This window comes from Siniperca chuatsi, linkage group LG24 (assembly GCF_020085105.1).
Source record: "Siniperca chuatsi isolate FFG_IHB_CAS linkage group LG24, ASM2008510v1, whole genome shotgun sequence".
NCBI lineage: Eukaryota > Metazoa > Chordata > Actinopteri > Centrarchiformes > Sinipercidae > Siniperca > Siniperca chuatsi.
Genome location: NC_058065.1, coordinates 16,056,163 through 16,071,034, shown reverse-complemented (window position 1 = coordinate 16,071,034; position 14,872 = coordinate 16,056,163). Strand labels below are relative to the sequence as shown.

The following is a 14,872-nucleotide window of genomic DNA, read 5'->3' as shown; positions in this document are numbered from 1 at the left end:
GGTGTAAAATAAAGAGAAATACAACTAAACCAAACCAAACAAAAGAAACCATGTGGTGCAAGGGGGAGAGCCAGGGATGGATTGAGAGACAGGAAGAATAGGGACGGCTGACCCTAAATGCATTCTGGATAGACTGGCCAGGTGTACCCAGTTGCAGTAACACAAACTACCAGGACCTGAAGGGAGACACAAAGAACAAGCAGCAGCTTATGGCAAGACGCAAACTGACAGGCCGTGGCAGAGCCAGAGGCCATCTCAAGGCTATTGTAACTCCCTTTTCACCTGTCTGAGACATCACTGGATGCAAAGCTTTAGCCCAGGTCCTCTGTTTGGTCTAATGTGAGGCTAATCTTAAACGGGCTCCCCATCAAATTCAGAAACCAATTCAAGATTCTTGCGATCACTTTTAGAGCTCTCTATGGTCAGAAACCTGTCTACATTAGAAAACTACTGCAGTCTTATATCACCAGCAGGTCTCTGAGCTCTGACCAGGGTTTGCTGGTTCTTCCTTACCAGATGCCAAACTAAAAAAGACTGTGCCTTTGAAGTTGTGGCTTCTAAACTTTGGAACTCTCTCCATGATCTGTGGACACCTTTAAAAAGCATCTGAAGACTCACCTGTTTAGACCCACCTTTGTTTTTATTTATTTCTCTTAAATTGTGTCAATATGTTGTCTTGCTTTTTGTGTTTCATTGCAAAGCACTTTATGATAAACTTTCTTAAATGCTAACTAAAGTAAAAACCCTAACCAAAACCTTTACCTAGATATCTAAACCTAACTTTAAACCAAAAAAAGTGTGGGGGGGGGAATTTTCTTATTTAATGAAAACAATAGGATTGAAAATTAGGCTGTCAGCTTTCATATGCAATTCAATGAAGATTTGTTGTTTTAGGATATATAATCCTGAATAAATGAGTTTGGAATTTCAGCATCAAATGTGTGCTGTTTCCAAGAGCATGGAGGGAGCTCCACATGGATTATAAAGGAATGGTGATGGATTTCATACATATACAGTATATATATACTGTATATATGCAGTGTGCAATTTGTAAAAAATAAACAGAGCAGGGGACAATTTTCTAAACAAAATTTTAATGAAGAAAGACGAAGACATGGCGCGTTCAAGTGGAGACAGGAGAGTCGTCAAACGGGAGAGGAGCGAAAGGGAGGTCTAACACATCTAACACTGTGGATTAAGGATTTATTTCGACCAAACCAGATTGTTGGAACACTGGAAAGACTTAACCAAGACGGTTTTGGTGAGTTTTATTTTGTTTCTGTGGAGTTTGAATGAAGTGTATTTTACGATGAGTTAAAACAAGGCAATTAAGTTTGTAGGCCTAATAGTTCAGTGAAAGAGAGAAACATAAATTCAGAAGACGGATGTATTTTGCTGTTTGATAAGAAAAATAGGTGTAAGAATACGTTCTTTCTTGACATTTTGTGAGTTTATTTGGTTTATTTATTAGACTGAAAAAGCTAAGAACTTGTGTAACATAGTGAACTTGCCATTCACACACATCTCCCAGCTGGAAATACCTGAGTTATACTATCGGAATATCGCCTCTCAAGGTAGAAGTGGTATCACAACACAGGACGCACCGGGGCTAGCCGGTTAGCATGCTAATTTCAGTAGATATCTCTGCAACACAATACATAGACGTCTTTGACACAACGTCAGAACTGTTACTTCTTCACATTCTGTTGATAAGGTTAGTGTTTAGTGTAGGTTAGTGTAGGTTGTGTTGTGTTTCACTCGTCTCAGATAGTTTAACTCATTTGTAGGTATGGATCCTGGCCTTTTTCTCTTTTAAAGAGCACGTTCGCTTCATCCTTTTGAATCATGGATATCAGCGCAATGTCAACTTCTGCTTTTGCCGTGATTTCCGTAGCATCCTTCTTTGTAGAAACAGAGACAAGGCCTTCAGGGTTTCCAGTGCATCTTTCACACAAGCCATCTCTGATATGAACAACCACTGAGTCATCTTTGCATGGATCCCAGCGCATTTTGCTTTCTCCTTAGTTGAACGTGTGCTGTTTTCGGCAGGCAGCAGACATCGAACATTTTTCCCACTCTTCTTGCACGGACACCAAGCTCTGTAGCCACCGCTTCTAGTTCTTGGATGTGTTTGGGGCTCTGAGAAAAGAATGCGTACGAGTCAAAGAACATCTGGAAGTGACTTGCTTGAGTGATTTTCTTGACGGCAAGTTCCAGCTTGTGGTTCATGCAATGTCATCATCATGAGATCAGTGTAGCTACCCAATTGTATATCCCCATCATGACAGCAGCCCCATCCGTAGCAAATCAGAGCAGCTGAGCCCACAGAATGTCGTCATCAATTCCCTTCTCATTGTAGCAGTGTGTTGCAGATTGCCTCCCCCGTTCCAGCTTTCAGCTCAATAAGTTTGTAAAATAAAATGACAGGCCTGATTTTGGAATGGAATGTGAATGTAAACAATTGGGCAGGTTTTGTTGGATGTTGTTGTGCTATATTGATTAGGATGCTGAACTTGTCCGGGGACTTGACAATGTATTCAGCTAGTTGCGCTGATATTTTCTCTGTTATGATCATTAGCATTTTTTGGTAGGCCTTGTCTGAATGCTGCCGAGCTTGAGTCCATTGAGGTGCTGAAGCTCAACCAGCTCTGGCTGGATTTTGAATGACAAGTCATTCTTGCAGATGGTGTAGGCAATGCAAAAGCAGTTCTTTGTTACCTTCAGTCTTCTCTCGTTGGCTTTCCTCCACTGCGCAGCACCGTTGTTTATGGCCCGTTCATTAACGTCTTCCACCCCTTTTAACATTTTAAATGAGACTGAAACTTTCCGTGTTTACTGATCTTAGCATTTAACTTTTTCGCAGTGTTAGCCGTCATCCTGTTAATGAACACTAGATCAATATGCAGCCTCTCTTGGGTGAGGGGACCCAGAGTGTGGACATCAGAAAAAAATGAGCACTTAACCAACCCATCTTCGAGGGCGAGACAGTAAAGAAGGCGGCTGCTAAGGTAGGACTAAAGCATCAGCTTAGACCTGTGTGGAAGGGTTGTCCCGTGATGCTGGCTGCTGGTTATCGTTGTCATCATGGCTGTTTGTCTCACCATCTATTCCTGACTTTTTCTGTGCATTTGTCGGCACTTTCAATAACTAGCGAACTTCAATACAAATTATTAATTATGATTGTTTCTAATAACGGTTAACACGACAATGGGAGGGACAAATTATGGAACTGGATTTATTGTGTCATTCCAAGCGTGAGCCGCAGTCATCATCACCACTTTAACATATGAGAGTTTGATCCACTCGCAAGTCGGTCCATTCAGGAGGATCCATAACGTCTTTTAAAAATAGCTAGTATGGCTTATCAACTTGCACCATCTGGCAGGTATAGGAAATGCATTTAATTTATTCAGTCTGACCAGAAGCAGGGATAACAGGTATATCCACCGGAGAAAAAAAATTAATGAGCAGAGGCGGGAATATCAAAAGCAGGGAGGAGGGTGTGTGTGTGTGTGTGTGTGGGGCATCCCCTATATATTGTATCAATCTCTGTCATAAGATGTTTCTATGAAAACAGAAAGACTCTCCTCTGCTCTGAAAGTGGGGGGGGGGGGGGTTGGCATCCCCCTATATATTGTATCAATCTCTGTCATAAGATGTTTCTATGAAAACAGAAAGACTCTGCTCTGCTCTGAAAGTGTGCAAACATCAACCATCAACCATCTTTAATGTGTCTTGTACAAACCTGTATTATCATATTCATTAAGTAAGTAACAAACCAATTAAGACACAATCATATGAACAGATCTAAAGGCTCAACAGTGCAAGTAAAAAAAGTTATAAAAGTTTTGATATAAAAGGCTGTTCCTTTTACTTTAATATATAGGTTTAACTGATGAAAACTTTTATCTCTACATTTTCTACTCACTTTACACATGCTAGTAACAGCACAAACACAGACAGATCTAATGTGACATGAAGGGAAGTTAACACAGGAGGAGGACTGGACTGAAGATACTGAATCCACATCAGAGGCTGCCCCGACCCTGGAAACACACAAACACAAACTTCATCTCTTCCATATGGTCTAGGAAACACTTAATAATTCATTATTTTTAATTACACCTCCACAGTTTTCACATTTACAATATTCAAAATAAACTGATACATTGTCCAATAAAAAAAAGAGTGAAAGTAATAAGCCCTAAGTAAACACAAGTGTCTTTGCAGTCTTTTCAAAATAGTATTTTTCACTAAAGTCCCCCTCAACTCAAAAATGTGTTTAGCTTATTGTTCCTTCACTTGGATGTTTGAGCTTCAGTGTGCAGAATGATGTATGTGCAGAGTTTGTTTTCACATTTGCTGAAGGGGGAAAGTTTCTCTGTGCTCACATTAAATCTCAGTTTAACACCTGGACGTAGCAGCAGGTTTTGTGACATCATGACTAGTTTGTTCGAATAAGCAACTTACTCAAGTGTGATGTGGAAACTTGAAGCCTCCAGGTCACAAACATTCAGAATGGACTTTTTAGTGAAGTAGGAGACATCTTGTGTTCAGTAGTTTAACTTTTGAAATGTACAATATTTACATATTCACATATTCTTGCTTTTTGAGAGAGGGAAAAGGGGGAGATGTTCTTTTACAAATTCTGAAGGTAATTGAACTATTTGGAGGAAAATTCATATCAACTGTCATTTGGTGGTTCTCAAGTTTGCAACATCAATGCAGGTGCTCCGTGAATCAGATACATCAAAATTAACAATTATAGCCAATACAGTACCTGGAGTGCTATCAGTACGACTGATTTTACTGGTTTTACTACCAGTGACAACAACATACAACATATGTAATATTCAAACTGATACTCAATTCGTAATGCAGTTTTTTGTGAATTAAACAATGTGGAGGACTAACAGATGCCCCCCCAAGCAGCTGCACAGGTTACTGGCAATTGCCTACAGAAGGACTGATAATGCACCAAAATACAACATGTAGAGGTGAAGAAAAATTAAGCTCTCCTTCTTGTTTAAAGATAGTTACACATGTTGAAACATAGTTTGGCCACTGTCTGTCAAGGTATTTTAACAACTGCGGTAAACAAACCTACTGTCCTAAGAAAAATGTTGCATACTAAGTAAATGTAAGACACTAATCTCAAAAAGCAGTTCATTTCTTTGATTTATGGCTTAGAGGAGCTACAAGGGTTTAACATATGTTGTGATTATGGTACCTGTTGGAGGGCCTGCAGGTCTTCCAGGGTCTGCTGGGCAGCCAGTCTCAGGCTGGGCTGCACACTGGAGGTGAGCCAGCTGACACGAGCCTGGAGGTCTGGATCCAGCAGAGAGGAGCCCAACAGGAGAAGAACCTCCTCCTCCAACAACAATGACTGCAGGAGACGCAGAGAGTGGAGACACACCTCCCAGTCTCCATCTGTCAGACAAACAGAGATCAGAGGTTGTGTGGAGGCTGACACCTAGACACTGATTTTTTGCAGGGACATTCAATTAAATTCTTTAGGCTTTACTGGCATGACATTTGACATGTGTTGCCAAAGCACAATTACAAGTATGATAGACAATGAATGAAAGGAATGAAATTAACAAAAATAATGCGATTAACAATATTAGTTTATAGAACAAAATTGACAATGAAATAGATACATGAAATAAAGTAATATATATAAGTAATATAAGTAATCAAGGTAGTATTGTTGAGTTGTATTGTACAGAGCTGTAGTCACATTTGCTGTGTCACTTAGCATCTGATTAGCTGGCAGTTTAGGGGGTTCAGCAAAATTGGAACTTGCAGAGGTTTAAAATGCAGCTGCTGAATTGGGCCTGATTGCTGTGTGAAAATGAGCCCAGGTTCAGCTGAACTTCAGCTAAACCAGATGTATGGTGTCATTTTATAAAGTCAAAGGTAACTGGCTGTATGTTTATTGTTCTTGGAAAATTATAATTGAGGAAATTTAGACATGTTGAAATAACAAGTGCATAGAGTAGCAGTTAAGGTCACTGCTTGGAGACTGGTTGAGCAGGGTTTAAATCCAGGTTGGGATTCGTCTTCAACAACTCTTATTGTTTCTAAATGTAGCACTTGAAGAAGTTAAGCATATTTGACGAAGTTGATGTACCGTAAAATTTCAAATAATAGCCAAGACTTTTATTTGCTTCAATCACTGAACTCAACCTGCCTATATTTGGGACAGGCGTCTGTATGGGACAGACCTTTAATACAGACCTTTAATTCCTTTTGCACAAAACTCTTGCTCAGCAAAGATGGGAAATACGGTAAATAATCGAGGAATGGACACATATTCTGACTTTATGACAGCTTCAAAGGTAGGGAGTCACCACTTATATTCCGTCTCTCTTGTTTATCATGCTGGTAAATCTGAATGAATTATACTATTATTTGGTGCTCATGGTTTCCGTAAACTGAACTGAACGACTGAATTGTGGAGAATCTAATGATGTGTAGCATGTCCGCATTGACAAGAGTTTAAACATTTATGCATGTATGCGTGATCTAATCAGCTTAGAACTAGCTCAAGCAGGTGACCCGGTGGGCTTTAAAAGGTTTTAAACATCCACAGAACTTCTATAAAAACCAGACCCCGCATCAAATTGAGACCTGCGTTTATTTGTCAAAACATGTAGCCACACACTGCAAGTAAAAGGGACTCTGCGTTTAATTAAAGTTTAAAGTTTTACGGTACTTGCATGATTCTTGCAATTTGTGGGTGTTCCAGTGGTTGAATGCACTTATTGTAAGTCACTTTGGATAAAAGCATCAAATAAATAGGATGTAATGTAACTCAAGTGACAAAATTGGATGTGGATAAAGTTTTGCTGATGAGTGCTCTGTCCCCACCTACTCAGATGCTGCAACAAGGTGATCTTGGGTAATGCTGCCCCACCCCAGATGTCATAGTTTGAGGTTTTGTCCTGTTTCCTGTTTTATTTTGTAGTGTTCTCCTCTCCTTGTGTGTCTTGTGGGTTTAATTCCTGTCTTTGTTTGCTTTCCCTCCAGTTTAGAGTGTTGGCCCCACCTTGATTGTTTGCACCTGTGTCTCGTTGTCTCCCTTACCTCAGTGTATTTAGTCCTAGGTTTTTCCTTTGTTCATTGTCGGGTCCTTGCCCTGGTCGTTCCCTGCCGGTGGTCGCAGCCTCCGTGTTCTCTCCCTTGTTTGCAAAGCTGCCTCCCTGTTCTGCCTGCCCCGCTACACATGCCAGCTGCCTCTCCTGTTCTGCCTGCCACGTTATACAAGCCAAGCCAGAACTTGCACCTATCGTCTCCGTCCTCTGAGTCTAGTCAGCTCTCCACGGACTGTGACTACAAACGTCGTTACTGGTTACCACCAGCCTCGCCCGCTCTGGAAGAGCGCATATAAACCTGTCATTGCTTTCAGTATTATAATCAACTGTCACAACTACTATCCAGTTTCCCCCTTTCCTGTGTTCTGCATTTGGGTCCTTAGACTGTGCACTACAACAGAACGACCCAACCATGAAAATGGACCCAGCAGACACCATGTAAGACGAGCTGAATGAACCAGTCTTGGACCTTTGGAGCTTGCGGGAGTGTTGGAGGACAGCCAGCAGTGAGCAGTCCAGGCAGACAGCCATAGCTAGTGCACATTTTGCAGTGTCCTCCAAGCCCTGGCTGAGGGACTCTGTTCTTGAGTGGGTCAAGGACTTTTTGACTGCTCCCAGTCCTCAGCCTGACTCCATGCCTGCTAGAAACCAGCCTGACTCCCTGCCTACTAACCCTTTATCAGTCAGGCTTGGTTACGTTAGCCTGCAATCTGCCTGTCCTGAGCCGGTCCCAGCGCCAAACCTGTACCTGGGCACCCGCCTGGCCATCGCTGCCTAGCGCACCAGAGCCGTCAGCAGTCCGGCCTGGTTCTCAGTTGGCAGCCCAGTGGCGGCCTCCAGTTCCTGTGCCGAGGCGGTCATCGCCCCCTAGACTCTCTGTTGGATCGCAGCAGCCTCCTTCCCCGGTTGGATCGCAGCAGCCCCACAGATCTCCTGTCGCCGCTGGATTGCAACCGCCTCCTGCCCCGGCTGGATCGCAGCAGCACCACAGATCTCCAAGCACCGCTGGATAGCAGCCGCCTCCTTTCCCAGTTGGATGGCAGCCGCCTCCTGTCCCGGTTGGATCCCAGCAGCCATTTCTAATCGCCGCTGGATCGCAGCACACCCCTGAACTCCCTGCTGGATTGCAACCGCCTCCTTCCCCAGTTAGATCGCAGCACCACAGTTCTGGCTCTGCGACTGTGGCTTAGTGGTAGAGCGGGTCATCCACCCATTGGAAGGTCGGCGGTTCGATCCCCAGCCCACAAGTGTCCTTGGGCAAGACACTGAACCCCAAGTGTGAATGATTAGTTACTTTGATGAGCAGTTCTGTCATTGGTATGTGAATGTGATATGTAGTTGCAATGCTTTGAGTAGTCAGAAAGATTAGAAAGGCACTATATAAGTACAGTCCATTTACCATTCATGCCTGCTAGCACCTACAGATTTTGTTTACATATCTATCTATCATCTCGCCTGTATTCCTTCTAAGCAGGTGTCTCCTCCCTTCACAAACTCGAAGAGCGTAGACCTCCGCCAAGGCCAATAGTCCCATTCTCTATGATATGCAAATCTGCAAGCGCAACCACTATTTATGTTTGGATATATTTCCAAAACTATTAGAATTACAGTTTGTCAAAATATGGTTGTTTACAGTACAATAAACAAATCTGACTGAAGTCCTTGCAGTAATAGATGAACATGCCATGCCAAAAGATCGTTTTCACCTGGATACTGCCTTTTTTAAACACAAAAACATTTTGGTAAACCTCTTACTCATCTCAACCTGTACATTACCAGTAGGAGTTTCCCCAGTAAATGGAAGCTAGCAAGAGTGATACCATTTTTTTTTTAATCTGTAGCAGTTGATCAGGCATGCAACCATAGGCCAATTAGTATCCTACCAGTATTTTCTAAAGTTCTAGAAAAAGTTGTAGCTCACTAGTTAATAAAGTATGTAGAATCAAATAATTATCTACAATTATAATTATCTATTACAGTTTGGCTTCTGTCTGTATTATTCCACAGAGACTGCTAATAGCTTTCTTATAGAACAGCTTAAATCATCATGTAATAAAGGTGAAGTAGTCGGGCAGTCTTTCTGGAGCTTAAAATGGCATTTGACACATTAAATCATGATATTCTTATTCATCGAGTAATTAAAATTTTGGATAGGAAGCGGATAAGATCACATCATTGCCATATTCTTAAGAAATTAAATATGTTAAGTGTTGATCATTTTATTAAATCTTAAACTCATCTATAAATGCCTACATAACCAGGCTTCACGGGTGCTAAGTGACCTTGTGGTTCCATTCAGAGCTTTAGGCTCAGTAACACGTGGAGCATTTTTCTCCTACGGGGAACAAAATGTGGGATTCCTTACCTACAGAATTCAAACTAGATCCTGACTGGGATAATTTTAAACTCAAACTAAAACAGTTTTTGAAAAGGGATCAGTCATGTAGTCTTGTAGTGCTTCTTGTTGTATGGTGCTTTATTGTATTAGTTTGTGTCTTGTATTGTTCTGTCTGTATTTTCTTGTTGAGTTCTAAGTTTTGTGTTTTAAATGTACGTATTTATTGTTGAGTTTGTAATTTGTACTGTCTATTGTGTATTTGTTGTTGAGTTTTATGTATTTTAAAGGCCCATCTAGGGACGGGCATTGTAAATTAGCTCAGGCATAAATGCTGTGATGTGTGGCATTGGTTTATGCTACATATTTGTCCCTATACAATTAAACGTTAAATAATTAGTGCGCTTCACTGAAGTGATTACAAATACGCAAGTAAATATATTAACAATTTTGCCCAAATTACAAACACTACACTACGACTACTACACCCCTACACTGCATTATAATAATGAAAAAGAAAATGAAAGTGAGAGGTTAAAGAGCATGATTAAAACAAATGACAGAGATACAGTAATCAAAATGATAATAAGCTATAATAACAACAATAATAATCACAATAATAACAGCATTAACAACAGTGAGTGTAGAGAAAAATAATATAAAATAGGTAAAGTCAATGTGGTGATTCAAGAGACTCCAGAATGATGTATTTTCAATGTATTTGTTGCTTTTGAGATAGCTCTTCATAATTCCCTATGTACACAATATTAGTTTGTAATGTACTACTGATATTGCTTTGAGTCAAGCTTAGAGATATATGATGAGTGCACTCCAAAACCGGACCTGCCGGTTGGGTGTGGTTTCTGCTCCATTTGTAACTACATAAGACAATGCACACAGACACGGCCAAATGGAGCATAGCCACTGATACTGTGATGGTACTAACTGTTTCTTCAATGACAGAGTGTTTAAAAATGTTGCGAGTCCTTGGGAGGATTCATTGCAAGTTACGTTTGATTGCAGTTGTTGCTGCTAAGGGTGGCCCAACCAGTTATTAGGTGTAGGGGGCAATCACTTTTTCACACAGGGCCATGTAGGTTTGGATTTTGTTTTCCCTTAATAATAACAACCTTCATTTAAAAACTGCATTTTGTGTTTACTTGTGTTATCTTTGACTAATATTTATATTTGTTTGATGATCTAAAACATTTAAGTGTGACAAACATGCAAAAAAATTAGAAATCAGGAAGGGGGCAAACACTTTTGCACACCACTGTATATACACGTTTGACCACAACTGTACATATCAGCTTTTCAGCATTCTTATCAATGGTGCTCATACTGTTTATGAATAGACAGTTAATCTACAGTTAACCTTCGATAGGCTTAGGGAATCTGGTCCCTGTATTTTGGAGGTAGGAAGCCTAATTATGTTGTACGTAACTATGTAACATTTACTGTATGTGCATGTGTCTTCAAGTTTGTACAAGAGTTGAGGTGTTGTGCATGAGACTGGTGGTCTCCTTACCGTCCAGCAGGGTCCAGATGAGAGGCAGGAGTCCTGGGTTCTCAGTGATGTACTTCAGTCCTTTAACACTAATGCTGACATTATACAGAGCCATCAGCATCAACCTGCAGCAAAACACCAGCATAGAGAGTTTTACTAAAACATAACTGTGTACTGCAGAAGTACATCACTGACACCTACTGCCCACATCTAGATACTAACGTGCCTGGCTGAATGTATAAGTGCATTCATGAGCTTTTAATAACCACTAAGTGGTGGATGTGCACACATATGGTGGCTGGTCTACTCTGTGTAGTTCATTAAGTGATCATGTTTCTTTATTCTGGATATATGAGCTTTTGTTTAGAACACTTGGAATTACAACTATGATGTTTTAACTTTAAGAGGTCAGGCCATTCATTGAAGTATAGGTTCAGATTTCTTTACAGTCTATCAACACTTTTGTATTATGAACACTGAGAGAGTTATTGGTCACTGTGATCATTCCTCCTCTCCATATTGGCCAGAGGTGTCCAGGACATGTACAAACAAATCTTTAACACTAAATTTTTATTTTATATTTATACCCACTTGGTACTTAATTTATCTGACCTGTATTATAGTGTATTATATTTTTTGCTTAGTACTTCTATTCCTGTGTGCACTGACGTGATAGTGGGGTGCTGTAACAAAAGAGTTTCCCCTCGGGGATCAATAAAGTATTTCTGATTCTGATTCTGAAATTCTGACTATACTGAATCACCATTGTTAATGACAGAACCAGTAGCTTTTAGCAGTGGAGCTCCTCACTGGTGCCTGAAAGCACCGTTGTCAGATAAGACGTGATTCATAGTACATTACTTCCTCGTTAAAAGTTTATTAAGACTGCTGAAGCAACAGAAACAATCATAATGTGATAACTCTGTTGCAAATAGTTGGCTGCTGAGCTATCAACCTCATGTACAGTGCTATAGTCTAATTCTAGGCCTGTCACGATAATTACGTTATCGACTTATCGTACGATATATGGACATGACCTAGATATTGCCCGTTGTGTTTACATGTGTGTTTCTTTACATAAGAATGTCACCAACATTTTAGCCAACATAATACCATAATAAACAGCAGGGTTGTTCCTACCATTATAAGACTTTGCTGCAGCACCTGAGCGTTTTTTCATGCGGCTGTCGGTCACATGACCTCATGTACGTTTAATTAAAAGCAGAGCCCCAATTATACGCTGATCCCTTTTTGTGGCTACACGTTTTGACAAATAAATGCAGATCTCAATTAGACGCCAGGTCTGATTTTTATAGAAGTTCTTTGAATGTATAAAACCTCGTAAAGCCCACCCGGCCACACGCTTGAGCTGTTCTAAGCTGCTTAGATTGCACATACAAATATAAATGTTTAAACTTTTGTCAATATGGACATGCTACACATTGTTAGATCGGTTAGATTCTCCACAATTCAATCTTTAGTAAATTTTACGGAAACCATGAGCACCAAAGTATAATTTATTCAGATTTACCAGCATGGTAAACAAGAGAGACAAAAGAAAGTGTTGACCCTTTGAAGCGGTCGACCAAATTCCAAATCAGAATCAGAATCAGAAATACTTTATTGATCCCTGAGGGGAAACTCTTTCGTGCAATAATGAGTACTGTCAAGTTAAGTGTAGCTTATTAAGATGATTATGAGACAGTGGATATTGCACAGCAGTAATAGAAGTATTAATAAATATCAATAAATTAAACTGAAAACAGAGTATATTGCACGGGATTATTAAACAGAGAATATTGCACAATTATTTCAAGTATTACAGTGATGTTAATGATCCAATGTCCAGTATAGTGACTTAGGGTCATATAGACTAACACTTAGAGGGAGGAGTTAAAGAGTTTGATGGCCACAGGCAGCTCCACCCCCACAATGTCACTGGCCTTACGGATCAGTTTGTTGAGTCTGTTAGCGTCCGCTACCCTCAACCTGCTGCCCCAGCATGCAACAGCATACAGGACAGCACTGGCCACCACAGACTCATAAAACATCCTCAGCATTGTCCAGCAGATGTTGACCTCAGCCTCCTCAGAAAATAGAGGCGGCTCTGGCCCTTCCTGTAAAAAGCTTGAGTGTTCTTAGCCTAGTCCAGTTTATTATTCATGTGTACTCCCAGGTACTTCTAATCCTGTACAATGTCCACACTGGCCCTCCTGGTTGGAAACCTGGGGTCACTGGTGCCTTGGCCCTTCATAGATCTGCCACCAGTTTCTTAGACTTTGTCGCACTGAGCTGCAGATGGTTCCGCTCACACCATGAGACAAAGTTACTCACCACAGCCCTGTATGCAGTCTCATCACCACCTGCGATACATCCCGCATGTGTCCATTCTTCGATCATTTATATTCCTTTAGATCCACTGATCACAAGAATCAAAACGTTTTTTCATAAAAATTCATCCAAGTTGTGAATATTGTCATGTCCATTGCTCACTGTCTGGGAACTTCTTTCATCAAACAAAGACCGCACTTTAACTGACAAACAATATTTTTCTTCTTCCTGCACCTTGTTGTTGGGTATGCTTGTATTCGTTACCTTGCTGGCTATAAAATAAAAGTGTCCCGACCTTTCTCTAAGTGCAAATAAAGGTTGAAATAACTACGGTAACCTTTGGCTTTCATCCTTTCTAAGGTAGGCTTCCGATATTTTGATACAGGGTTCTGTCTCTCTCTCTCTCTGTGCATCAGGTTGGCCTATCTCTGAGCTAGATCAAGTGAATGATTTAATATTCATACTGGTTTAAATAAATTTGATAGTATTTCCCCTCCTTTGATTAGCAAGAGTTTTGTGCAAAAGGAATTAAAGTCCTGTCCCATATAGATGCCTTATTTCTGGGACAATATATAGTTCAACAAAAGTAGTTATCGTGTCAGGTCTAGTTAGTTCTATACTGAACTGAACGTAACAGCTTGAACCAGCAACAGACTGAAGTGATGTATTTACTTACTGCTGTATGTACTGATGTGCAGCCGAACAATGATGCGGTTAGAAAAAAGTGAACATAGTCAGTAGTTGTGTTCTGTTAAAAAATGGATTCCAATTCCAGCTGAGGCTAAAGGATACAGCAGTGTGAGTAAAACAAACCAAATGGAGTTCTATATCCCGGTATTTGTGTGTATGTTTATGGTAGGGATCCCCAATCACGTTTTTTGCCGGCGATAACGATTGCCTATCATCTATGAGACATATCAGCGTTTTTTGTTTTGTTATAGCAGCTGGTATAGCAGTATTATAGGTCAGTGTGACTGCTTTGTAGTGTATTGGGATGTCCACCAGGTGGAAGCGTAACCTAGGCTATGCTGTGTGACTGTAAAGTATGACGTAAAAAAAGAACCACAAAAAGTCAATCTTGTTGGTTTCTTATTCTGTCAACAACAAGCTTTTACTTACTAGTTCGTTCAATCAACAGAGCAGTACAAAGAACTCCCAAGGAGCAATGCAACAAGTAGCCTACACTAAGGACAACTGAAATATGCATACATAACGTTATGAGAATTAACTAACACATATTTATAAACAAATTATTAGCCTATTTAATAGGCCAAACTGTTTAAACGGGACTACACTACAGACACGCGGTTGTTGCTCTCAGCCGCATGCAGGCTTGTGTAGTACCAGTTTGTTTTCAGGGATTTCCGCCAGAAATGATTTCATTAGCAAGGTCTCTTGGAAGTATTGAGCACACAACTAGATAACTGAGACTTGGACTGTACTGCACAAGTTGCATGACAGTTTCTAAAGGTGCTATTGATAACAGTGACAACATCCAGCCACTAGATGACGCCCTCCCCCTACCCAGACTCAGTCATATCAAGTGATGAATCTTTTGTGATAAAGTAATGAATTAATTTTGCAACATATAGCTATAAATTA

The 14,872-nt window shown here is 40.5% G+C and overlaps 1 protein-coding gene across 4 annotated transcripts in view; it reads right to left on the bottom strand.

Annotated features, from left to right (window-relative positions):
- Window positions 1–3,692: 3,692 nt before the first annotated feature.
- The window catches only part of LOC122872133 (heat shock transcription factor 2 binding protein), a 36,718-nt gene continuing 25,538 nt past the window's right edge, over window positions 3,693–14,872 (bottom strand). For all 4 annotated transcript variants that reach the window (XM_044187927.1, XM_044187929.1, XM_044187930.1 and 1 more), the window contains 3 exons: window positions 10,961–11,064; window positions 5,231–5,430; window positions 3,693–4,046 (listed from right to left, as the gene is read on the bottom strand). In XM_044187927.1, coding sequence (XP_044043862.1) covers window positions 4,029–4,046; window positions 5,231–5,430; window positions 10,961–11,064 — 322 coding nt within the window. In that variant the 3' untranslated portion in view covers window positions 3,693–4,028. The remainder of the gene's footprint in view (window positions 4,047–5,230; window positions 5,431–10,960; window positions 11,065–14,872) is intronic.